A 24,240-nucleotide genomic window follows, 5' to 3' on the forward strand; every position below is an offset into this window, starting at 1 on the left:
CCGGCCGACAGGTTCAGAAAGCCCACAGTTCCTCTGATGGGGACGCGGGTTAATTCCTCCTCCCTCACGGCCTCCCAGCCCTCCTCCGGCTTGCCGGCTCCATCACGAAGCGCCATCTCCTTTGCCAGGATCTGCTCCCCCGCAGCCGAGCACGGGCACCTGAACACGCCCGCCGAGCCATCACGCCACACCTCCAGGGAGGGCGGCTGCGGGCAGGGAGCACAGAACCAGGTCAGCATCGACGGAGGTCCAGGCCCAGACGGCGGGGAAAGCTAAGGAGCACAACCTCCAAACCTAAAATGGTTTTCAAGGCCTAAAAGAGAAGGTTTCCCAAATGTGTGCATCTGGGAATATGAAAAATGTGACAAAAGATTTAAAAATGGAATCATGTGAAATTAGACAATAACCGAGCACCTTCCGTGATAAAATAGAACTCTATGGGGCTCCGCTCTGGTCCGAAAGATGCAGGCTTGTAGACTGACTGCTGAGCACGAGCACTGGGATGTTCTGCTGAAGCCAAGATAGGACGCTTCTCTGCTCCCCTCACCCTGCCTCTTCCACGACACGCCACAGCTCGGGGAGGAGGAGCGGGCACCGCACAGATCCCTGTCTCCCCACACAGCTTGCACCTGACCACACCCAGTCGGGGGGCACACACTTGCCCCAGGCTGGCCTCGCCACCTCTGGCCTCTAAGGGTTACCCTTCGCTTCACCCCAGCGAGCTACCTGCTCTTCTGGTCACATCCCAAGCCCCTCCCCAGAGCACCCTCTTCCCATCCTAAACCCCCACGCATCTCTCCCTGCCCTAAGGAACCGTCTCCTACTTTGTATTTTGGACCGATTTGGAGTGCCTACGGAGCGGGGGAAGCGGCCTTCTCTGGGCGCTGCTCCCCACCGGGAACCCTGCGAGTCACAGCCGCGGTTCCGGACAAACGCTCGCAAGGCCATGAATACACTCCTCAGACCTCGAGAGCTTAAAAATGTTCCACGCAGAAACCGCGGATGGAATGAAGGTTATCTTAAAATGCTGCACAGCCAGCTACTAAATACGCACAGAACTTTAGAAATGTAGCAGGAACCGCAGAGACGTAGACTCCGGATCTTACCATTTGTGCTCAGTTGAACCAAGAAGAGCAACGTTAATTAAAACGCTTGGTGATGACAAGCATGAAGAGGACATCCCTCCCGCTCCGGGCCCGTCCCAATATACACACAGCACCTTGGAAACAGTGGTACCCGCTGACCCCATAACTCACTCCTGCATACCTGTCTTAGGGACAGTTGGGAGAGAAGCAGCTTTACGCCCCACATGATCCCATCACAGTGGTGACCCCACGGGAAGACCACCCAGCACCATGAGGCAGACCGCAGGGCAGGGCACCCCCGACCCCTTACCCGTGGCCATAAAGACTGAAACACTGCGATGGGACAGCGTGACGAATGCAGGGGGTAAACACCCATCGTGCCGCGGGGTCATCGTGTTTAAGACACTGCAGGTGAAGTGCAACAGAGACACTGACTAACACTAACACTAATGAGGGGCTACTCGTGTCGGGCTGGAGGTGGCCTGGGGGAGGGCTCCCCTGTCCTCCAAAGCTGCCACCACATCCTCTCCCTCCAGGGGACTCCGAGTGGGCACTTCGGCAGCAAGCAGCAAAGGGGCCTGCGGGACCCCGATCCGCGCTCCACCAGCACCAGCCGAGGGCACACGGGGGTGCGGCGAGCCCCGCTCGCGGCCTGTCCTTCAGGCCTGCCAAGGAGCTGGGAGGTTCACATGTGCAAATCTCAGTCCTCACACAGTGACAGGAAGCCAGGGACGGGCCCAAGACACAGTCCTAGTAGCACAAAGCCTGGTCCCAAAGGACCCAGGGGGAGCCGAACCGCGCCGCAGCTCTGAGTGGTCGCGACCAGGGACCTGGGCAGATGGCTGCCTTCTCCTCATGGTCATTAACAAAAGGTCACAGAAAATTGGACTGGAAACCTTGAGAATACCTCCCACACTTGGGACGCAGCAGGCCAAGCTCCTGAAAGCGATTCTTAGGTTAACTTTGACTTTTTGAATTTCTTCCAGAGCACATAAAACGGAAGGTAATTACTGGGGAAGCTGGACCTCAAGAGTCTATAAATCCAGGACACACGTGGTCAAGAGGGGTCCCTGCATGGGCAGCCCTGACCCAGGAGCTCTCTGCACCCCGGCACAGGGTGTCCCCACCCCCAACTGCTTTGCAGTAAGGGACGGCAGGGGCCACCAGAGCAGCCCACCCCAGCCCAGCCCATCTCAGGCATTCCTAGGCTGGGGGCGGGGGTGGCCCACAAATTCAGCCCAGTGTCCCCACGCATGTGAGGGGTGCTACAGAGGCATGGAGTCAGGACGCAAGCCGGGGGCGCAGGGGTGGAGGGAGGCAGCCCAGTGCCTCTGCCTGCTCCCATCACGAGTGTCCACCGTGCCACGGCTGCCTGCCCTTTGCCCTCTCAACTTTGCCCTCTGCCTGGCAAGGAAGCCTCCGTAACTAAGGACACAGCCACTAAGGCACTGTCCCCAATAAGAAGCAAAGTAACCAGATACGCTGGGGAAAAAGTCCAGGCCCTGGGCCCCTCGCTGGTCCTGCTGTAGGAGGCCCAGCTCGGTAGCCCAGAGGGGCCCGGCCCTTCCTTACTCACCTGAGGGCCAGCGGACAGCCAGCACCACTCCCCTCCCCTCCTGACTAGGACAACATCTGTCCTCATCCAGGGCACCACTGCCTAGGCCTAGGCCGACCTCGGGAAGTGCGCACCAGGAAAACGGGCTTCCTCGTGCACCCACCCTCAGGGAGACGCCCCCAGCTGAAGCACTCCTGCCAGGGCAGCTCAGACGAGGCTCAGCCAGGACCCCCTCTCTCACTGTTCTGGTTCCTTCTTTCGTCCTTTGGGTTGACACAATCCTTTCGTATAAGGGACAAGTGAACGAGTCCTTCCTTCTGCCTTCAACCGACTTCCACGGAGGAAGTCCCGCCAGCACGCAACCATCAGGTGAGCCCCGCCGTGGCCACCAGGCTGCAGCAAAGCCCGGGGCTCTGAACACAGGTCCTCCCGGGGCTAAGTGAGCCAAGGGAATCGGCAGATTTTGCCGCCAAGGATGGCAGAGCTGAAGCAAGGCATGGCCAAGGGAACCCACCCCAGGGCACCGGAGCACTGACACAGAACAGCCTCCCCCTCCCATGCCGCTCTTCTAGAGCCCGATGCCAGGGAGACTGTACCCAGCCATGCGATGACCCAGCAGACATGATGTCCCCACTCACATCCCAAAAACAGACCGTCGGCAAACCACCAGCCAGCGCAGCGCACGGGCTTCCCGAGCATTTGTCGCACAGTCCTGGGAACACCGAGTGGCCGCTCGCCTCCGTCCCTGCCCTGCCTGGGGTTTTCCTCCCTCCCCGCTCCTGACCCAGCGCCCCTGGTCCCCCGGAGACAGGCCCCTCCTATGTTCTCTCCCCATACCGTGCTGTACCGACCACACGCCCGTGCAAGTGCCACTGCAGCCGTGGGGACCGCGACGTCCCTCATGGTAACGAAGCCCCAGTCAGTAATTCCCCCCAGTGCACCATCTGTATCTAACACGTCACGTTCACTCCCTTCCCGACCGCAGCAGGGCTCTCGGGCTGGGCGCTGGGCGAGCGCAGGCCTGGCTGCGTGTGCACAGCGCCCCCCTCCCCAAGCCGGGGCCGGCAGGCGCGCCCCCACCCCACTCGGGCCGGCCACCCCAGGAGGACACTCGCCCTCCCTCACGCGGCAGATGAACCCAGTCCTCCAGAGGGGCTCCTCTAACAGCCCCCAGTTTTCTTGAACCTTCTGTCCAGAGGCCTAAAGAAGTTAGACAGGCTGCTTAAGGTCACACTGAAGATAAAATATTCATGAATATATCACCTCAGAGCTCAGCGAAGCCGTGACAAGCCATTACCCGTGGTGTGACCTTGTGTGAGGCCTCCAGCTCTGTCCGCTCAGACTCCCAGCCAGAGGCTCCAGCAGCCCGGCTCAGGGGCCGTATGGACGCAGCCTGGGGGCTGCAGCGTCCTGCTGCTCTCTGGCTCTCAGATTCCTCGTGAACCAGAAGCTGGCAAGGCCGGGGCACCCGCGCCTACGACGGCCTCGGCTCCAGCAGTCAGACACTCAGAACATTAAGCCCCATTATTTCTACCCACATATTCCAGTTCCTCCGCCAGAGCCACAATGACCCAGTCCGAGGCCGACACCAGGCCCGGCCCCTGGACACAGGCCGCATATGTGTCCCCCAGCGCGTCCCCCCAGCCATGCCTCCTCCCTCCGCATCCACCATGGGAGGCAGGAGCACCCCCGCCTCCCGATGGTCTCTATGACCGATGCACCCAGTGGGCACCACTGGTCGTCCCTCGAGTGCGTCCCAGCCAGGGACTCAGGAACTAAGGGGTCCGTCCAAACAACTCCACAGCCTGCGGGACCCGGGGGGACGTCCCCAGTCCCTCAGAAAGAAGTGACAGGACGTGCAGACCTCCGGCAAAGATGGACAGCATGCTCGGTGAGCCGCCATCCCCTTCGTGGCTCGGAAGGAGCTGGGGCCTCCCAGACGTCAGAGAATCTGCTGACACCGGGGGCTCTGGAGAGGACGGGGGAGAGGCCACACCACTGCTGACTCCCCTGTGGCACGCAATCCCCGGTTCTTCCTCAAACCCGCAGGTCCGGGCCTCCCAGCCCACCGCGTGCAGTCCGCCTTGCTGCGCCAGTCCTCACCCCGAACTGTCCCTCGTCCCAGCTCTAGGCCCGATCATCACTTCGCAGGAGCTTTTTCCAGTAGGGAAGGAGCAGCCGCCCACAGGCCGCACCACACCGGGCAGTCCCTCCTCACAGAACTTCCCAGAAATCAAGATTCTATCTGTTACAAATTTAGAGCTCAGGGACCAAAATGTCGAGCAACTTTCTCTTCTCGCTCCAAGGACAATTCAGAATTTCACCTACAGAAGCGGGAGATGACGGCCCACGTCAGCCACTGTGTGGAGGCTGACAGGTGTCCCAAGGCCCCCAGCCGGAAGGTCACTCGTTCCCAGGAAGCACCTGGACCAGACTGGAGCCCCACACACCCCCGGCTGACGGTGCCGGAGCACACCAGGCCTGGAGAGCGAAGGCGTCTTCCCCTTAGCGTCCCAGCCCTCAGTAAGCTCCGATAAAACCCAACCGGACTGAAATGTGAGGAAAGTCTCAGTCACTATGGACATTCTAGATACTTCTTTAAATACTCTTTCTGAATCCCCAGGACGCTGACGTTAGTGCCACTCTGGAAGCGTGGAGACACCCTCTCCCAGCGCCTCCCTGCGAGGTTTTCAGCAGTGAGCACGGTCCTGGTGACGACTCTCGTTTGCAAAGCCTCGGGCAGCTGGCAGTGATCTATGCCTGCTCCCGCAGGAGGGCAGGCGTGAAAAGCTTACGACCTCAAATCTTAATGGGCTTATGAAAAAGTATGTTGTAAGGAGGCCTGCTTCTCCAGGTTTACTAGATTAACCCAATCCATCAGCTTCACCAGCACCTGACTCCCGCCGAACCGGGCGGCCGCACCCTGAAAGTTCCGGAGCACCGCGGGGCTGTAACTCACCCCCACCCCCGTGCAGAGCTCCTGTAGGGCCGCACTCAAGGGATGCTCTCCACCCCACGCAGGGGTGGCCGGTGACACTCAAGTTACAGCACAGCCAGAAGCAGAGCTGGGAGAGGAGGGCCACAGGGACCCCGGGACAAAGGACGGAAGCCGTGGGCGTGCCCCGGGCCAGGATTTACGTTCCTCACCGGCCACTAAGGCAGGTACAACCTGCAGACCAAGCCCAGGACACCGCGTAAGTGCACAGCAGCCAGCAGCCCTCACACACCTGCCCCTCCGGCCAGCCCCAGGGACCCGGCTCTGCAGCACCCCTCCCCGCCACCACCCGCTCCTCCTCCCGGCCACTGGGCTTCCCTCACCCAGGCCGCCGCCCAGTACAAGGGTGCTGGGGGGGCCGACAAGGACAACTGACAAAACCTGTGTGCTAGGCCCCAGCACCCGCAACTCGGGACTTCCCGCAGCCGGGCTGGTAGGCAGGGAGGTCTGGCAATCAGCACAGGTGGGGCTAGTGGTCCAGGTTCCATGGGCAGACCTGCATGAGTGGCCATGGTAACCAGCACCAAGGTCTTATACAGGCAGAAACCCAAACCTACAGATGCTAAGTCATCCTCTGGAAACAGAGCAGGGAGCACCGAGCCTGTGAACAAGACCGTGGACCCAGACCTGCTCCCCACCATCCAGAGCTCCCCACGGCCCGTGACCCCACTCTGCCCCGGCACCCAAACACCCAAACACCTGATGCAGCCGTGCCCACCACCCCTCCCGCGGGGCAGGCCGCGCCCACCTGCCCCACGAGACTCCAAGCACGCTCTGCCTTCAGGCCAGACCGCACTCCTGCCCTTGGCCAGCACTTCCTGGCATCCGGATCTGGCCCCGGCCTGTCCTCAGCGCCAAGTCTGGCTGAAGTGTCCCCTGGTGAGCCTCCACAACACCCCCGGGCAGAGTGAGGAGCCCCAAGTCACCACCTCGTCACCTCGGGCGCCTTCTGTAACGGCTGTCTATCCACCTCCCATGCCAGGCAGTGGACTTGTCAGGGCAGGGAGGCCACCTCAGGCACTTTGAGGGACCTAAGGCCTACATGGGGCCCCATACAGACCAGGGATCAAGTTGTAGAAGGTGGACAAGTGGGTGGACAGAGAGACGGATAGAGATCATGCCCAGACACACAGCCTTGGCACCAGGTCTGATCATACCCGGCATCCAGTGACTGCAAATCCAGCATCTTCTCGCCGGCTCCACGGGGCCCCCCTGTGACCAGGCCACAGCTGTCCCCTGCCTGGAGCGTGGCACAGCCCCCCGACCCTTCCCCCACAGCCCGGGGCCTGCGCACCTGCTGCCCGCCATCGCTGCCAGCGGCCTTCCTCCTGCTCCACACACAACTTGCTGGTCCCGTCCTGGCCGGGCCTCTCGGGACTCCTTCTCCATGACTATCTGCTAGAAGCCTGCATCGCACAGAGCCTCGGGACTTGCCTAACGCCTCTGCCAGGAGCAGAGCTCATTCGGGGACCTGCCATGGGCCCCCTGCCCACTGGCTTGGCTGCACCACACATCGTGATGCACCTTCTTCAGCAGATGTATGTGGGCTGCCAGGCTCGCTCGCTGAGGTCAGGGCCCTCATCACCCATCGCCGTGTCCCCTGGGGCTGAGAGCAGGGCCAGGCCCGGAACACGTACTCGGCAAACACACCTGGACTGAGCGATCAAGCTCTTCCCCAGAGATATGGCTGCGTCCTGCGACGCACAGAGAGGTCCCGCCTCTCACGACCTCTGCCGAAACCTCTGCAGGAACAGCAAAGGTGGCCCCCACTGAGCAGGAGGAAAGTGAAAACCTGCAGAGATTTCACCCGAAACGATGCAAAAGGAGCAGGTGCCAGGAGGCTGCGCAGCAAACTCCGCTGTGTCCCGACCAGAGAGACCTGAGGCGACGGGTCTGGACATACAGGAGCCCTCACCACTGCCCGCGGCCCCCACCAATGCCACCAGGGGCTGTGGAATGCGGAGCCGGTCTCACCAAGGGCCCAGCCCGCCCATGAGACCCCAGAGGAGCTGGGTGTGCCATGGCTCTGCTGCGGGACCTGAGAAGGCAGTAAGCGAGGCCAGAGCCCCTTCCTCTGCCTTCCCCACCCTGTGGCACAGCGGGGCCACGGCCCACGGCCCCACCACCACAGCACGCCTCAGAGACGTGGACTCACAGTGGCAGCCCGGCGGCTGGATGCTGCCTGGAGCGATGCAGGCCCAGAGCCCATTCTCACCCGTGCAGGGCACAGGAGCCCCGGCGTGTCTGCAGGAAGCAGGTGCATCACGATGGGGCGCCCGTGAGGCAAGCAGGGCGTTAGGCAAGTCCCGAGGCTCTGTGCTCCCTGGAGTCCATGGGGACTGACGGGCCCTGCCCCGGAACAGTGGCCAGTCCGCGACACAGCGGGCCCTCGCACCACTCCCCCGAACACATGTGCACCAGGGGCCTGGGGCTGCCAGCCTCGCACAGCAGCATGTTCTGAGCGTCGCAGCGCGGCAGCCTGGCCGCAGGAGGTCACGACCTAAGCAGACGGCGTGCGAAACCAGATGCAAGGATGAGCCCCGCGGTCCGTCCCCAGTGATTCCCCACCAGCCCCGTGAAGAGCGGGACTGAAGACGCTCTTGGGGTATGGAGAATGACAGTGTCGTGATTAGAATTCAGGCGGCCTTTGGATAACGCGAGGAAGGAATTCAATAAATGCCTTAAGTCAAATGAAGTCATCCTGCAACACTCACCTGGCAGCAGGAGATCTGTCCTTTTCTTACAACAGAACAGCAGGCCGAAGGAAGTGTGAGGCCTCCAAGGGCTCCGTCGCACCATCCCCATTGACCAAGGCCGTCCCGAGCATCAGGACACAGGTGGAAGGTGGCACTCATCAGAACGCACCCGAGGGCCAGACCCGCAGCAGCTCGCTCCCCCAGCTCGCTCCCCAAGGACCAAGCAGTGAGGCCAGCTCCCCGGCCAGAGCCCGACCGTGCCCCGGGGACCTGGCTCTTCCATTTCTCTTCGGAAAGCAGTACGTGGTCTTCGTTTCAGGACGGCCCCTGGTGGCACACTCACTTCCCAATCAGCCTCGGAGGACCCTGGGGAGGAAGGGGCCCCAACCTGTGGCAATGTCCCTGCCACCCAGCGAGCTTTGCCCACTGCGCCAACAGCAAGCTGCATGAGCGTGGCAGTGCCCAGGCCCGCCCACTGCGCGGCCGGCAACCAGCCCTTCATTCCCCTTCCGGCCCCATCCTCCTCCCCTTCACCGCCACACTACTCGGAAGATGGGAGGGGGTCACCTCAACACAAGCCGGCGTCAGCCCACCCCACCCGAAGCACACCTGTCTACGGCCGTGAGCGGCCAGGGCACTGCTGCCCCAGTGCACACAGGCCTTCGGATGGAGCTGCCCGCTCCCCACCGTGACCTACTGACCCCGCCAGAGCTGCGCCCCACGTTCGGCAGCCACTCACCACGTGGCCTTCTTCAATTTAAATTTATATAAATTAGAACGAAAACGGCAGGTCCTCCGTCACACTTTTTCAATGTCGAATGAACCACAAGACGCCCATGGGCTGCCCCACCGGGCTCTCCCATCACCCTTGAACCTTCCACCGCGCGCACGGCTCCAGAATCCCTCCCCCTGGCTCCGTATGCGGCAGGGCTCCCCTCCACCCCTCGCACCCCAGCTGGGCCCCCTGCACCATCACACACTTGCACACACACCCTGAGTCACTCCCATGTCCCGGCCATGGTGAGCTGCTGCCGTGAACACTGCGGGGGGCGGGGGAGGGGGGCGCCTCTGGAGATCCTGATCGCATTTTCTTGGAATAAACAAGCCAGTAAAGTTGCAGGTTCAACAGTGTACACGAAACTCAGCTGCATTTCTCCACCCTAACAGCGAGCTCCAGGGAACCATCCCACGGACAAGTGCCTCGGAAAGAACAAAATACTTAGTAAGTCCGGCCACGGAGGTGACAGGCCTGCATGCTGGAAACTAACACTGAAGAACAGAGCCGAGGACGAGACAAACCAGCAGAAAGTCGTCCTGTGCTCGTGGACGGGATGAATTAATACCGAGAAGGGCCCACACCATCCCAAGCCCCTCCAGACTCACCGCGATCCCCATCAAAATCCCAACGACATTGTTTGCAGAGGTAGAAAGACAAACCTTAAATCTGTATGGAGCCACTACAGACCCCAAGTAGCTAAAGCAATCCTGAGCGGATCGACCTTCTAACGGCATTTAGCACAAAGGAATTACAATCCAGAAACCTCGCCTCAGTCTCCGCCCTTGGGGAAACCTGCAGTTACCACCCCCTCTGGGCCTCTCTCCTCCCCACAAGGTCACGGGGAGGCAGAGCTCACCCCAGACCACGTCTCAAGGGTCAGGGACTCCTCGTCAATAAGGCACAAGGCACAGCCTCCCCAGCATCTCGGGAAGCCAAGCAGCCAGGCTCAGACACGGTGGCAGGTCCTGGGACAGAAGCTTCCCAGGAGGGGCTTCCACAGGCCTCCAGACTAAAGCACAGCCACGGGACATGGAGCAGGAAAGGCAGCCAACAACCTGCCTCTGTGCCCTCCCAGGCCCCTGGTGCTGCGGGGAGAGGCCCAATGAGCAGGGGACAGTGCTCACTCCTGATACGCTGTGCCCTCTGTCCAAACCTTCTCTCCCTAGATGTTCACTGGGCTCCGTCCACCCTTCACCTCGGTCCCAGCTCGACCTTGACCAAGCTGGGACCAACCATCCCCAAACCCACAGGGAGAACGGCAGCTTCTGGTGCCCTCAGCCCTCCACAATGGCTGCTGCGGCCCCGGCCTGCACATCACCGCCTCAGCTCCCCTGGCACCAGGAGGATGGCAGGTCCATCCCCCTCTGGGATCTAGGTTTCCCTCTCCGTGTGGCAGGACAATCTGGGCACAGCACGTCCCTCACTCTCCCACACACGCAGCTCCCTGCTCCTCAATGTTTGCTCCACGGCAAATACCCAGCCTCACGCACCTTGCCCTTGCCAGGGGCTCACTTCTCCATGCTCCTGCGTCTGTCCCCCTGGGACGTAAGGGCACTCACGGGAGGGAACTTCTGCTCCGCCGGAGGCCGAGGGCCGGCACGCTGCTGTCCTCCCTCCACCGTCATCCCCCTGGGAGGAGCAGACAGAGGGACAGCTCCAGCCGCGCCGCTGTGCCGGGACCACAGTGAAGGCAGAGGAGAAACTGGGGGCCTGCCTCCGACGGGACCCTTGGCGGGGCTGCCCGCAGCCCCGAACCCGCCACCAGCACAGGACAGCAGGGTCCCTCCAGGGCCCAAAGGCTGCATGTACCGGGTCAGCTTTCTCAAAGCCAGCAGTGGGGGGAGGCTGAGCTCACAGCATCACTGTCCAGTCATGGCAGTGGGGTGCCCCACCACCCCCTTCCTGCCAACTACGTGTCTGCGCTCATTGACCTGAGAGCAAAATCTGTGTGCCTTCTCACGGACACAGACCACAAGGCTGGTGGGGGGAGGGGAGGCAGTCAGAGAGAGACTGGAAGGAAAGGAGGCACGGCCTGGCTGACCAAGAGCCCTGACAGGTTCGGGACTGACGACCTCACCCTCACAGCCACAGACCATGGGTGAAGGGAGCGAGCGCAGGGGCTCTCTCGCTGGAGGTCGTCACTAGCCACGCGGTGGGGGAAGGACCAGAAGCAACCGTTTCCACAGTCTCGAGACGGGAAGCCGAGTCCTAGAGGCGGGCATCAGCTCCCACGGCCAAGGCCCCCTAGGAGCTGGACTGCCCACCCGACTATACAGCTTCAAACGAATGCAAAAGGTGCCTGGGAGCAGGAGCCGTCTCCCCGAAGCACGGGCCCCTGCTGGGCTGTTTGTGCCTGTCAAATGCCTGTTTTCACGCCTGTGGTGACACATCTCTTCCATCTTCACGCCACTGCCTGCCTAGTTGGGAGCGGGGCCCGAGCAGCTGCTCTCCAAAGCCCTTTGTGGGCACACGCCCCCCGAGAACGTCACGGCGCCTCCGAGGGTTCCAGAGCGACTGGAAGCTGTGACGGCCCAGCTGGTAAACACCCCAGCCGAGGGGAGAGCGATCACCGAAGGCCATCCTGTGATTACCGCAGATTTTCATTGCCAAAAGATGTAATACAATTTCATGGTTACTTGGGCCTATAAAATAGAAATACCCCCAATTTTTAAGCTATGAAAAGGTTTATGGCTAGGGTACCATCAGTTCCAGAATGAGTCTGTGGTACAAATGAGTCGATTCATGACAAAATTTAATTTCAGGAAAATTAACGCAATAAAGATGCCACAACTGTGCTTAAAGTTTTAATACCCATTAGGAGTTGGTGGGAAGTGGTGCAGGACCACGGGCAGGTCCGATCTCCAGCTCCTCATGACACAGCGGGCTCCAGGCCTAATTTACTGGGGACGGGGACGGCATCGCAAGCACCTGTGTTTAATGAGGGGGCCGGGGTCTTCAACAGCCTGACCCGTCACAAAGGGTGAGCGCTCCCATGTCCCGGGGCGGTAGTTTTGTTTCCTACGACACTACCGAGACCCAGTGAGTAGCACCAGGCTGACAGGCGCCTCCAGCAACAGCCCAGGGCAGGCTTTGTGTCCCAGCAAATGTCAGTGGCCAGGAATCCTGTAACTGCCAGCCACGCAGAAGAGCAAACTCCAAGCGGCGGATAAGGACACGAGCAACGGAGTCACCTTGACTTCCACAGCGTTGTCAGAATGAGCAAGGCACAAAAGAGGAAAGCAAAGTCAAAGCTTCAGAAGCTCGCACCCACGCGGGAGGGACCCACGGGCCATCCCCAGGACCAAAACCTTGGGCTACTGCGTTGGCCGACTCCCACGACCACAGCTCCGAGTGCGGTGCCGGCGGGCACGGGGGGCAGGCCGCACGGCAGCTGGAGCTCCTCACCCACAGGAAGGAGGCAGGTCCAGACCAAGGGCTCCTTCGGTGCAGCGAAGGAAGGGCCCCTGGCCTCCCGCCACCGCATTCACGGGCACACACGTGCGAGGCTCCCACACGGGAGGCCAGCTCCGTGGCTGGGACCTACACCGCCGCCCGGCGCTCCTTTTCCCAGTCCAAAGCCCACTAGGGCCCGGCGCTCACGGCAGCCAAAGCCCTGCCTCCGGGAGCGAAGAAACCAGGCTCTGCAGGCCTCCCCTCCCGGTCCCACGTCAGGCTCCCGCATCTGCGAGGGATGATGAGAAGCGGGCATGGGAGCCCCGCGGCGCGGCCTCCGCGTCAGCAAACATCTTCAGCAAAATGAAAAGGTGCTAGAATAAGCAACGGGACACTCGAGGGAACAACGGTGGTTTGTTCCGGAAAACTCAATCTCCAGAAGAAATGAATTTCATCAAGAGCGGTGGAGAGGAGAAATTTCATACTGCACTGAACCTGTCAGTGACTTTTTAAAAAAATCTTTATTACGAGTAACTCAAAGCAGTGACAACGTGTGAGCCCCGAGTGTGAATGTTTCTGGCAGCTGCGGCACCAACGTCCGTGAGTTACAAGCACCCCCCACTGCACCCCGAGGGCCCCGACTGAACGGACGCGGCTCGTGAGCCCCGGGGACGGCGGCACCACGCGGCCACAATGGAATCCAGCTACAGACACGACGACGGGACGCGCTTCTTGCCGGTGTCATGTCTACTCAGTGACAAGAACACCAGAAAAGGACACGACCCAGGCAGACCCTGTGCGGGCAGAGCCGGCGCGGGGGGAGATGCCTCCCCCGCCGTACGTGTCCCACAGGTGGGGACAGGGGGGACGGCGGGGGCCACGGGGGGCCGCGGGGGCCACGGGGGCCGCTCACCTGGTAGGTGTCCCACAGGCGGACGGTGCAGCGCAGCGGCACTTCCCGCATCAGCAGGTTGTTCATCCAGCGGAAGGCGAACTGCAGGTACCTCACCTCGTGCTGCTCCAGGTGCCGGTGCACGGGCTCTGCATGACACAAACACAGGCCCCGAGGCCGTGAGCCAGAGCCCCATGCGGTCGCCCCCCATCTGCCCGCTCCAACCACCGCCCACGCAGGCAGCGTCCCCAGGGCACGGAGAATTCAGCTGGACTCTTCTCTGGAAAGTGAGCGGCCGTGGTGGCCGTGACAGGAAGGGGCAAGGTAGGTCCGGGGCTGCGTGACCCGCTGGAGGTCCGGCCCCGCCTCAGCCCCAGTAATGGGGCGGCAGGACCACTGCTGCCTCACGAGTGAGAAACGGGCCTGCTCTGGGGCACGCGGGGAGCGCTCGCTCCCGCCCAGGCCAAGTGCACCAGCCCCGGCTGCTGTCCCAGGAGGGGCTCGGACATGCAGGGAGAGCTCCTTGGCTCGCAAAATGACCTCAATTCCCCAGCTGCTCCCAGACCCAGCCAGTGAGAGGACAAGTGGGACAGGGCCCTGCGGTGCATCCGGATCCCAGGTTCGGGGCTAGCCTCGGGATAGCAGGCCTCTCGGAAGAATCAAGCCTTATGAACCATCATTTCGCTGACGCGCGATCTCCCAGCGGCCACGAACGTCTCCTCCCCATCCCGCTACAACAGGCGTAACTCTGCAGCGGAGGGCCCTGTGCTCCCTGCCCGGACCTCTCTGTCGAGTGCTTGGCAACCTGGGGGGCGGGCTCAGGAGCTCCATGAAGCTCCACAGTCTATAAATCCTGGAAGCAAAGATTCTGGGGCTCAAGTAACCCCACACCCACCCCGCCCCATGAGGATCCACTCCACACTGTTTCGTAAGACAAGCAAGTACTGCCAAAGGGTCCTGACTTGGAGCCAGAACCTTCCCGTGCTGATGGAGCTTCATCAGGGCCCACCAAGCACTGGGCAAAGCACCCCTTCTGCACACATCTCTTCTGTGAGCTCCCGAGTTCCGTGCAAGCTCCTTCGCTCTCGGGCTTACCTTCCCCTGCAAACAGCCCTGAGAAGTGACCCTGAAAAAGTTTACAGGTTTTCCAGGTCTCCCAAATAAAAAAGTTCTAGAACTAATGAACAAAGGTTAGCATTCTGCTGCTTACTGGTTTGTTTTGACTCGTGTTCCTGGTAACTCGCAGTACTGCTGAAACAGGCTTTCCTCACCACTAAGCACGGAGTAGGGGGCTGTGAGGGGCGGGAGGACCCCGTCCTGAGAACCTCAGCACCTTCCAGTCACTATGGTTGAAGCGGGAGTGCCTTGCGAGGTGCTCTGGCCACAGGAGAGGAAGGCGGGCCACAGAAAAGCTCTGGACGGCTCTGGGTCCCACGACTGGAGCCAGTTTCTTCACTGGCTCCGCTACAACACCCGCCCCCCCCCCAAACCACCGCTGTCCCCGGCCGAGCAGAGCACACACGCCTGGGCACCCTCCACACGGCAGGTGGGGCAGAACACGTGTGGGCTGGGTGTGGGGGAGCAGCCGGGCCACGGGGTGCGGCAGACCCGACAACACACTGTGAGGTCAGTCACGACGAGGCAGGGACTAATGACACGGGGCGGAGGAGAACCACACAGGCTCGTCTCTGAGTCCTCGCAGCCGGGCGGGAGCAAGGTGCCAGAGAGGAGGCTGGTGGGACCAGAAAGTGGGAAGACCCAGAAGCCACCAGGTGTGCCACCTGCTGCCTTTTCAGGGAGAAATGTAGGGACCAGGGGCTCTGGACACAGCACAGGGCAGGCTGGGCCCAGGGTGCTGAGCCCAGGAAGCAGGCAGAGACAGAAGGCCCGGCAGCTGGGCTCCTATGGCTAGTGTCTGTTCCTCCCCCCTACAGACAGGGGCCCTTCTCCCTGGAGGGGTGATTCGCACGCCAGGGGAAGGAGGTCTGTTCTGTTTTTGCTTGACTGAGAGGTTCTGGCCAAGCCCAAGCAAGCGTGAGGAAGACGGCTAAGCTCCTGCATTACCGATCCTGTCTGGCCTCCCGTGAAAGCCCGAGGAGGAGAACATCTCTGCGCAGGAGGGGCCGGACCGGAGCGTGACCGGGGAGCCACCTGCTACGAGGCCGCAGTCGGCCGGACGAAAACGGGACCACACCGAGCAGTAGGAACAGATCACCACCAGAAATCTGAACGCTAGTCTTACACTAAAACCAAATAAATAAGTATTATGAAGTCAACGATCATCACTAATTTTTAGGATAAAACCTAGGCTTTCAATGAGACATCTTCTTTGCACTAGGGCCCTTGAGCTCGGTCTTCGGTGCCCCCGGCCCGCAGACCAGGGCCTGCCCCCTCCTCCTCGGGCGCTGGGTGAACACAGGTGTGAGGCCCTAGGGGAACTCAGGCCTGAGTGACCACCAGGGCCTGGGGAAGGACAAAGCCAGCCCAGGGCCAGGCTGGCCTGATAACACAAGGTGCCGCAGGGGCGGACCTCAGTGGTCCCCACCCTGGGCTGGACAGTGCCCTCATCTCGGGGGCTTAGAACACAGGTTCTCAGGCTCATCTCGACGTTATCAAAATTTTCAGGTGGGGTCTGAGAACCCATGTCAGCTCTCCGGAAGCTTCTGATGTGCTGGGAACCCCTCCCAGGGGCCCAAAGGGACCGAGGACAGGAGGACTCCAGCCCCTCACACAGGGTCCCCATTCCAGAAGTTCCGCGCGCGGGGCAGAGGGTAACCACAGGTGGGACCACACTGTGGTCTCTAATCACCTTACGTTGATTCTAATCAACATTCTTCTAATGTTCTTCTAATCAACTTATGTTTCATTAAATACAATTATTTTTCAATAAACTTAATTTTACCACAAAAGAGAAGTTTCCACTTGACTCTACTGGCAGGTAAAGCAGCCGGGGCCCGTCCTGGGCGCGGCATTCGGCGGGCTGCCCCCTGTAGCCGTCCCCAGCAGACCTGAGACACACAGCTTTTCACAGACAGGAAACCCCTGTGTCACTGACCTGGCAGCTCAGGAGCAGTTAATGCCTCCAAGGGGTCCTCTCCAGATGTCGTGGAGGTCCCCTGAATGGTGCACACTTAGAGAACACCGGAATGCCTCAGAACGCACCTCGTCCTCAGCCCTCCGTCCCCCCAACACACTCCACGGGCGTCTCCCTCAGGTGGCACCGGGTACCAGAACCCCCGGCATCACTCACGCTCCAGCCTCCCCCAGGCCTCCCCCTCGACCTAGTCCCATGCCCAACACCTAGGCAGATCCTCCACGTGCCGTCAGCCTGCCCCTCGTCCTGCTGCTACAAACGCCTCCAGTCCAGCCTTTCTCACAGCATCCAGGGCCTCGCCTCTTTGGGGCCATGCCCGCCCGGGGCCGGCACCATGGGCACATCGCCCCTGAGCCTCCTGCCCGGACACCAGGTCCTCGCAAGCGTCTGTCAGACGGTGAGTGAGGGAAGAGCGCGTGAACGCGTGGAGAAAATGTGTGACCGGCACCGGCGGCGAGTAAAGCCTCCCGAGCCCAGGCTCCCTTCCCCGCCTCCGTTCCCCACAGTGCAGTACGGAGGGGCGCTCCCAGCAACCAGAAGGGACACTGTGTTCTCTATGACGAACTGAAGAATGATTTCTAGGCTGTTATCCGCAGCTGCATAACTAAACCTCTAGAGAGTTCCGAGGGCCCCTGAGTGGCCCCTCCGTCCAGGGATGACCTTTGCCTGCTGCCCAAGAGCAGAAGCCCCACTAGCAGACGCCCAACCCCTGCCCCGGCCCAGGACACTGATACGAGCGCCCTGGTTAGCGTGAAGTTCAAATATAAGGACACCTGCAAACAGGCAGTTCAGAACGTTTCTGGTTTTACTGGAGAAGCCTCCTTCACAGGGGAGCAGAGTAACTTCCCTGCACACAGGTGGCAGCTTGGAGAAGAATAGGCTGGAGCAGGCAGACAGAGCCACTGCCTGCAAACAGCCCAGGGAGGACGGAGGCCAGCACAGGGCGGGCTCCCGGGCCAGGTGGCTGGCCCCGGCTGGAGGCTCCCGGTCCACCGGTCACCCCCGCCTGCCGCTCCACAGAGACGGGTCGGCCGTGCCAGCGCCTTGTCCAAGTGTGCCGGACTGACCCCAGGGCTGCAGTGGGTCCGCAGCCTGGAGCCTCTCACGGCACAGTGGCCAGCCCACCCATCCCAGTGCAGTCACCCGTGGACCAGGCACAGTCCCAACCCAGCAACGACAGCCGTGGGAGGGCCACATCTTCACAGTCAGAAAGGAAATGCTGACTCCGAGTTTCCTGATGCGGATTCAAGTCACGTCTCCACGGGACCAGGGCTTCCCATCCTCCGCCCCGGCCCAGTAACATGGTGGATTGTTAGCTGAGGGACCGTCACGCTGAGGGCACCGAGGAGGGGGCGTCACCCAGGCTCACCCCGGGGTTATCTCCAGCAGGTCTTCCCCTGGACCCTGGTCTCCTGCAGGACAGGGGACGCTGTCTGGGCCCACAGGCAGACGAGGAGCCCGGCCAAGGGCGCCGTCTGCGCTTGGCCCGTCGCTTAGGGAGAATGACGGCCAGGCCAGACTCTTGGGACGTGAGCAGGACGAAAGCCGGGACAGCGCGGCCACCTGCATGAAGTAAGGACAGAACAGCTGTGGCCTCCTCAGCCAGGCCCATGCTCTGCTGTGGCGCTTCCAGCCGGCGCAGGACAACATCACCGGCTGATGCACGGGAATCAGCTCTAAAACCGCACGGGGACACAGGAGTCACATTTCTAATGTAAATGCATAAGCAAACAGGTCTGGAAAATTAAACACCCGTTTCTGGAACATCTATCACTGCAGTAACCTAAGGAACCGTAAAAACTAAGTCTTTCTCTTCCACAGTGAGTCCCACCTGAGGCCCCAGCAGCAGGGGCACGGGGACAGGTGAGTTCTCAGCCCCTCCCCACGAGATGCAGACAGAGGCAGTTCCCGTCTCAGACACGGCCGGAAGGAGCCCACTCCAGCCACAGCGTGATGACCAGCGCCCTCCTGAAGGAGCCAGGCCTACAGGACCCTGGCCCGGGGGCATGCGCACCCGCTGCCCGTGCAGTGAGGCAGGCTGGGTAAAGTGTCCACGGATGCAGGCCAGGCCGTGGTGGCCTGGACACGGGACTCAGGGCTGCCCCCCTCCGTGTTCTCAAGGGACCCCACACTGCCACATGGCTGCAGGGCCTCGCCCTGTGTCTCTGGATATCAGCCCTGGGGGCATAGCGACGGTCCTCTGCAGAGCAAGGCCTGGCCCACGTGGGGAGGCACGGGCTGCGGCAATGACCGAAAACCCGACGCGCCACTGACACCACGAGGACACAGGCGATGTCCTTGCAGAGCAAAGGCTCCTCGTCCATCAGCTCTTCCAGGGAAAATGTATCAGTGCCCCGGGCCCCACCCCCCGGCCCACACACCTGGGCTGCCTGCAAGATGATGCCACAGGGCAGACGAGGCCTGCGGCCTGCCCGCCAACAGCCGAGCAGCTAGGCGGACAGACAGAAAATTCAGCCTGAGTCTCACTGTTGTCTGTTTCACCGGAGAGGTGACCCTGCGTGCCCCACGTGCCGGCCTTCCGTGCCCAGTGGGGGCCTCGCGGCTTCTGAGAGGCGCTGAGAAGGCCAAGGCCACCCCCTCCCTGTCCCTGTGGCGGGGTGCTGAGCCCCAGGCGTAGCAGAGATGAGGTGCCCCACGGCCAGGCCGCGCCGGCACGCTCAGGCCACAAGAGCACCGTCGCACACGCTGACGTGGCTCCTCTGAAGGAGAGCGGCAAGGTGGCCACACCGGCCCCCAGACCCCTGCTCAGGGGCAAGACTCCAGGCGCGGCTGCCTCCTGTTTGGAATGTGTGGAAAATGGACGACTAAACTCAACACATTACTTTCAATTTATAGACGTCAGGGCTGCAAACGTATATGCTAAAAAGCTTCATTTTTCCTCTTTTGTAAGTAATTGTGAGCAGATGCTCTTCCACTGATAAAGGTAATTTGGTTAGCAGTAATTCCGAAGTTGAAATTTTCCATCTCACTGGAAACAAGAAGGTACGTATGATGAACGAGCAGGCAGATGTAATTATTGTCATCCTTCGGGTTGAAAGATTTTTTTCCAAAACCCTCCACGGCGGGCTAGGGCACTGCCACTGTCCCAGAGTCCCCAGGAAGGTGCCTCTCACGTCAACACGCAGGAAGACCACAATATTTGCTGGACGCTTTTCTCAGCACTTTACACAGCAGATCTACAGACTGAAAATTCCACTGAAACATCTTGTCTTCTTGATTAAAAATAAAAATACATTATGCAAACACACTGTGTCCCAGGATTTATGCTAAAGAGAAAAAAAACACAGATCCCGTTGACTTGGCATAAAAAACACATACTGTTTATGCAGGGCAGGCGCCACTGAGATTTATTTGCCCAAAGAGAGAGCGTAATTGCTCACACTTAGCTACCTGACAAAGAAGACCGCTCAGAAGCCCTCCACAAAGCCAAGCACGGGCATGAATACCTCTCACTTCTGCCCGGCAAGGCCTGAATAGGCTGTGATTCGGGAGGAAGGTTTCAATTCTCTGTCAGTTAAAGAGATAAAAAAGGAACAGAACGAGCCTCCTGACAGTGAACACGGGCCTCTCTGCAGCCGAGAAGCCTCCTGTCTGGGCTCGCCCTCCCTCCCTGTCTGCAGGACCCCAGCTGGAAAAGCATCAGGCCCGCGTGGAGGCAGGGCCCAGCTGCATCCCTGAGCCAGGGGACCCGGGCCTCACCGTACCGGGGGCGCAGGAGAAGGCCACCTGCATGAAGGGGAGGTCTAGGGCTCCCCACTACAGACACCTGCAGAGTTGCCCCGGAGGGACAGGGGTCGGAGCCGGAAGAGGACGGGATGAGCAGACAGGGGAAGTGAAGCAGAGCAGAACCCGGGACCTCCAATTCCACTCTCAAGGCACGGGCCATTCCCCCGCAAAGCCCGGCGGGCAGACAGTCTTGCCGGCCACATGGCAGGGGTAGCGAGGAGGCCTTGGCCTGAGCCCGGGCTGCTGGACTGCCTTCTCCCTCAGGCAGTGGGCAAGCCTACCAAGAGTGGGCCAGACACGAAGGAAGAGTGCTGAGACCTCAGGTGGAGAGGAAAGCCTGGGTTCAAATCCCAGGTCAGCTCCTGGAACGTTCTCGTGGGCGCTCAGTGTCCTGTGGTCCTCCTCCCCTGAAAAGCCTGCTCCCTCACCGCACAGTCGCAGGAAGTCCCTGGCATGGCAGCAGCTACCACCAAGAAAGGGGAGCCACTGCCCCGTGTGTGGCCAGAGGGCGTGGGTGGGATGCCAGGAAGGGCCTACCTGGGCCGGTCCTATAGCGCAGGTGCACAAGGGGAACTTGGTGAGGAAAATCTGACCGCATGGCGGGCCTGCCCTCCACGGCAGCTGACTGGTATTGCTATGCACAACGTGCTTCCGCAGGAAACTGTTTCCCTCATTAATATACGCTGCTGCATTTCAATAAGCATCTTCAAAAAAACATTTTTTACCTTAGAAATTGTAATGGAAATCAATAGGAAGTAAGATTTATTTAGACAATTTAACACCATCTTAGGAATGTGCTGACGGCGTAAGGAGGGAAAACCCAACCCCCTGCCCCCAGGCTGCGCCAAGAACCCAGGATCCTGGCAGGTCCCACAGGGGGACCATTCCACACCGTCATCCTCTGTGAGCAAGGAGGGGCTCACCGCAGCTCAGTGAGAAGCAGCCACCCTGGACCATGTGCCTGGTCAGAGAGACCTCCTTGTTCCATCACGAAGAATGGGGCTGGCCTTTGCCCCTTCCTCGAGGGAGGCTCTCAGTCCTGGGACTTCCCTCACGGCGGCTTGTCCCTCTTATGCTAACGAGGGAGCCCTGGTGAGTGCACCCTCAGCAGGGTCGGATGGGGACCGGCTGGGACCCTCGGCTGCCAGCTGTCGGGGGGAGAGGAGCTGGAGACTGAGTGCAACACGGGGCCCGTGATCCAGGGTGCCCGTGTGAGGAGGCCCGATGCACCGGACACCAGACCCAGGAGAGCTTCCCGGCTGCTGGTGAGCACACGGATGCAGCGTGGCGCAGGGTGGGCTACACGCCCTGACTCCGTGGGGACAGGGGACCGCCGACAGGCCCAGACCCCTCCCACAACCCAAGCTCATGTCTCCCTTATTTTAGCTGGGCCTCCAGATCTGTACCCTTCACAGTAAAACCATCCTAAGTACAGTGCCGTACTGAGCCCTGTGAGCCATGCCAGCGAATCATCAAACCTAAGGGAGCCACGGGAGCCGCTGAATTTATGGTATCTCGGACAGCAGTGCAGGTGGGCCTGGGGACCGTGCAGCTGGCGCCTGAAGGGGGGCAGTCTTCTGGCCTTGACCTGGGGGTCTGACACTGCTCTGAGGGGTTGGCGGCAGAACTGCACACCCACCGAGGGTACAAACAGAGCACTCCTGCCACCATCCAAGGGCCTGAGGCTGTGATCCGGAAAGATGCTGAGGGCAGAGGTCACACTGCAAATACATTCTCCCAAGATAACTGCTCCGAGGCTGGTTGGAACATCAAGGTCATGCCATGCAACTGCGGTCTTTTTCCACACTGCCCTCAAGGGTGGGGGTGACAGTGGGTCACACCCACAAGCTGCTCACCAGTCCCCCCAGCCCCCTGGCAGGAGAGCCGAACAGGGTCAGTGCATGGCAGCGGCAGCGGCAGGGAGCGGCAGGGCACGGTCAAGTGCAATCACTCTCAGGCCTCGGGTCACAGAGGCCACCATGTACTCAGGACCCAGGCGCTGGGAGCAAAATTAAGGCTCTGGCAGGACGTGAGAAAACAGCATCTATCTGACACCACGATACACTATCTTCCCATCTTTAGAGAGGTATCACTGCATATTTTTTTGACAGTAACATTATCTAAAATACAAGTTCTTCCAGAGCGGCGAGGTGTTAAATCACTCTCACTTCGCAGATGTGCTCACGAGCTTCTCAACCAATGCCTGTTTTCATATCAGAAAGCAACAACCAACCTGATTTATTAGAAAGGAGCGCAGATGACGGGCGACTTCCCGGGTACCGCAAGCACAGAGGTGCCGACAGCAGGACGGCCCGCCGCACACGTGCGCAGCAGCGGTGGCCGTCCAGGCCCTGGGGTCGGCAGCTGGATGCCGTCCCAAATGGACAGGAGCAGGAGGGGCCAGGCCCTTGGGTCTCCCACCCAACACCCACACGGGCTTAGATGGGGACACACCAAGGGCACAGATGAAAAGGCCCCGCCGTGGGTGCCAAGATCTGATGGGCTAGAGGGGCAGCCAGGCCTGGTCTGCGCCAAGGCAGCAGTCAGCATCCCCCCCACCCTCGGGAAGGAGGGGGTGTCTGGGCTCAGCGAGCCACTGACGAGGGTGCACAGGGAACGGACCTGTGATGGTGGCGAGGAGAGCCAGGCAGGAGCGAGGGCCCTGCGGGGAAAGGCGGGGGGCTCTATGGCATTACCTGTCCTCCATGCATAAGTTTTCTGATTCCGTAGAACAAATAACCACCATCGATTTGTTATCCCACAGCCCCCACGGCTCTGAGTCCAAGCAGGCTGGCTGGGTCCTCCGCTCAGGGCTCTGCAGCTGCCATGAGGGCTGTGCTCTCATCCAGCGGCTCAACCGGGGAAGCACCCACCTCCAGGGTAATGCCGGGTGTTGGCAGGAGTCAGTCCCCTGCAGGTGTATGACCGAGGCCCCAGCCCTCTGCTGGCTCCCAGCTGGAGGCCACCCACACATCCCTGCCACGTGAGCTTCTCCAGGCTGGCTGCTTGCTTGAGAGCAGAGGCAGAATCTAGCTAGTCTGCTAAAATGGGCTCGTAGATAATGTAGCATAATCACGGGGCAGACAGCCCACCACCCCTTACTCCATCAGGCCATAGGATTTGCCCAAACCCAGGAGCAGGGGGCGTGCGAGTGTGGACACCAGCTAACAGGGCTCCCTGGGAGTCCACGTTCCCTTGCTGCACTTGCCTTGGCAGGAGCAAACCCGTCTGAGCTGCGACACACCAGCCCCTATATTCCCCTTCCCAGCAGGACAGGGAGGAGGAGGGCGAGGCTGCCCACAAGTCCCACTCAGTCACCTAGTGGTGGCTCTGAGTCAGGGCCGCAAAGCAAGGCTCTGCCTGACGAGCACTTCCAAACCGATAGGCAAGGCCCTTTTCCACATGGGGCAGAAAGTGGAGAAGAAACAAGCTCTGAGCTCAACAAGCACAAGGCTCAGGTAAACAGTTTGCAAATCATCTCGTCAGCAGTAAGAAAGCCCTGATGTGACCCAAATCCGCAATGAGGCAGAAGATGAGGCACTTCTCCAGGAGGGCTCCCTCCACTGTGGGCTCTGAACACGGAGAACGCTGCCACCAATGTGCCTGTCTGAGTTCTGACCCGACCCGCGACTCCCACCCCCGGGGCTGGCATATGGGTCCGTGCGAGCCCACACTCACACCAGGGCTCAAGCAGAAGCGCCCACCTGAAGCCCTTCTGACCTCCCCCGAAGCTGACCACCCCTTCCTTGGCACCCCACTGGGCTGCCTGCGGACTTCTGTGAGAAGACACGTGGCACTTTAGTGGCCTAGATGGTTGGCGTGGCCATCTCACCATTAAACTCTGAGATTGTACTGACCAGGCTCCTTCCGATTCCTTTCCACACCCCGGACCCAAAGGGCAAGGCAGTCCGAGTCTTCCATGAAGGCAGAAGGGATGAGGGACATCTCAGGGGCTCAGCAGGTTACACTTATGCCTTCAGTTCGGGCCATGGTCCCAGCAAACCG

At 60.7% G+C, this 24,240-nt stretch overlaps 1 protein-coding gene across 5 annotated transcripts in view; it reads right to left on the reverse strand.

Moving 5' to 3' along the window:
- TBC1D22A (TBC1 domain family member 22A) overlaps positions 1-24,240 on the reverse strand; it is a 299,948-nt gene that overhangs the window by 66,349 nt on the left and 209,359 nt on the right. For all 5 annotated transcript variants that reach the window (XM_082739616.1, XM_082739615.1, XM_082739618.1 and 2 more), the window contains one exon: positions 13,416-13,543. In XM_082739616.1, the coding sequence (XP_082595742.1) occupies positions 13,416-13,543 (128 nt within the window). The remainder of the gene's footprint in view (positions 1-13,415; positions 13,544-24,240) is intronic.

This window comes from Mustela nivalis, assembly GCF_964662115.1.
Source record: "Mustela nivalis genome assembly, chromosome: 7".
NCBI lineage: Eukaryota > Metazoa > Chordata > Mammalia > Carnivora > Mustelidae > Mustela > Mustela nivalis.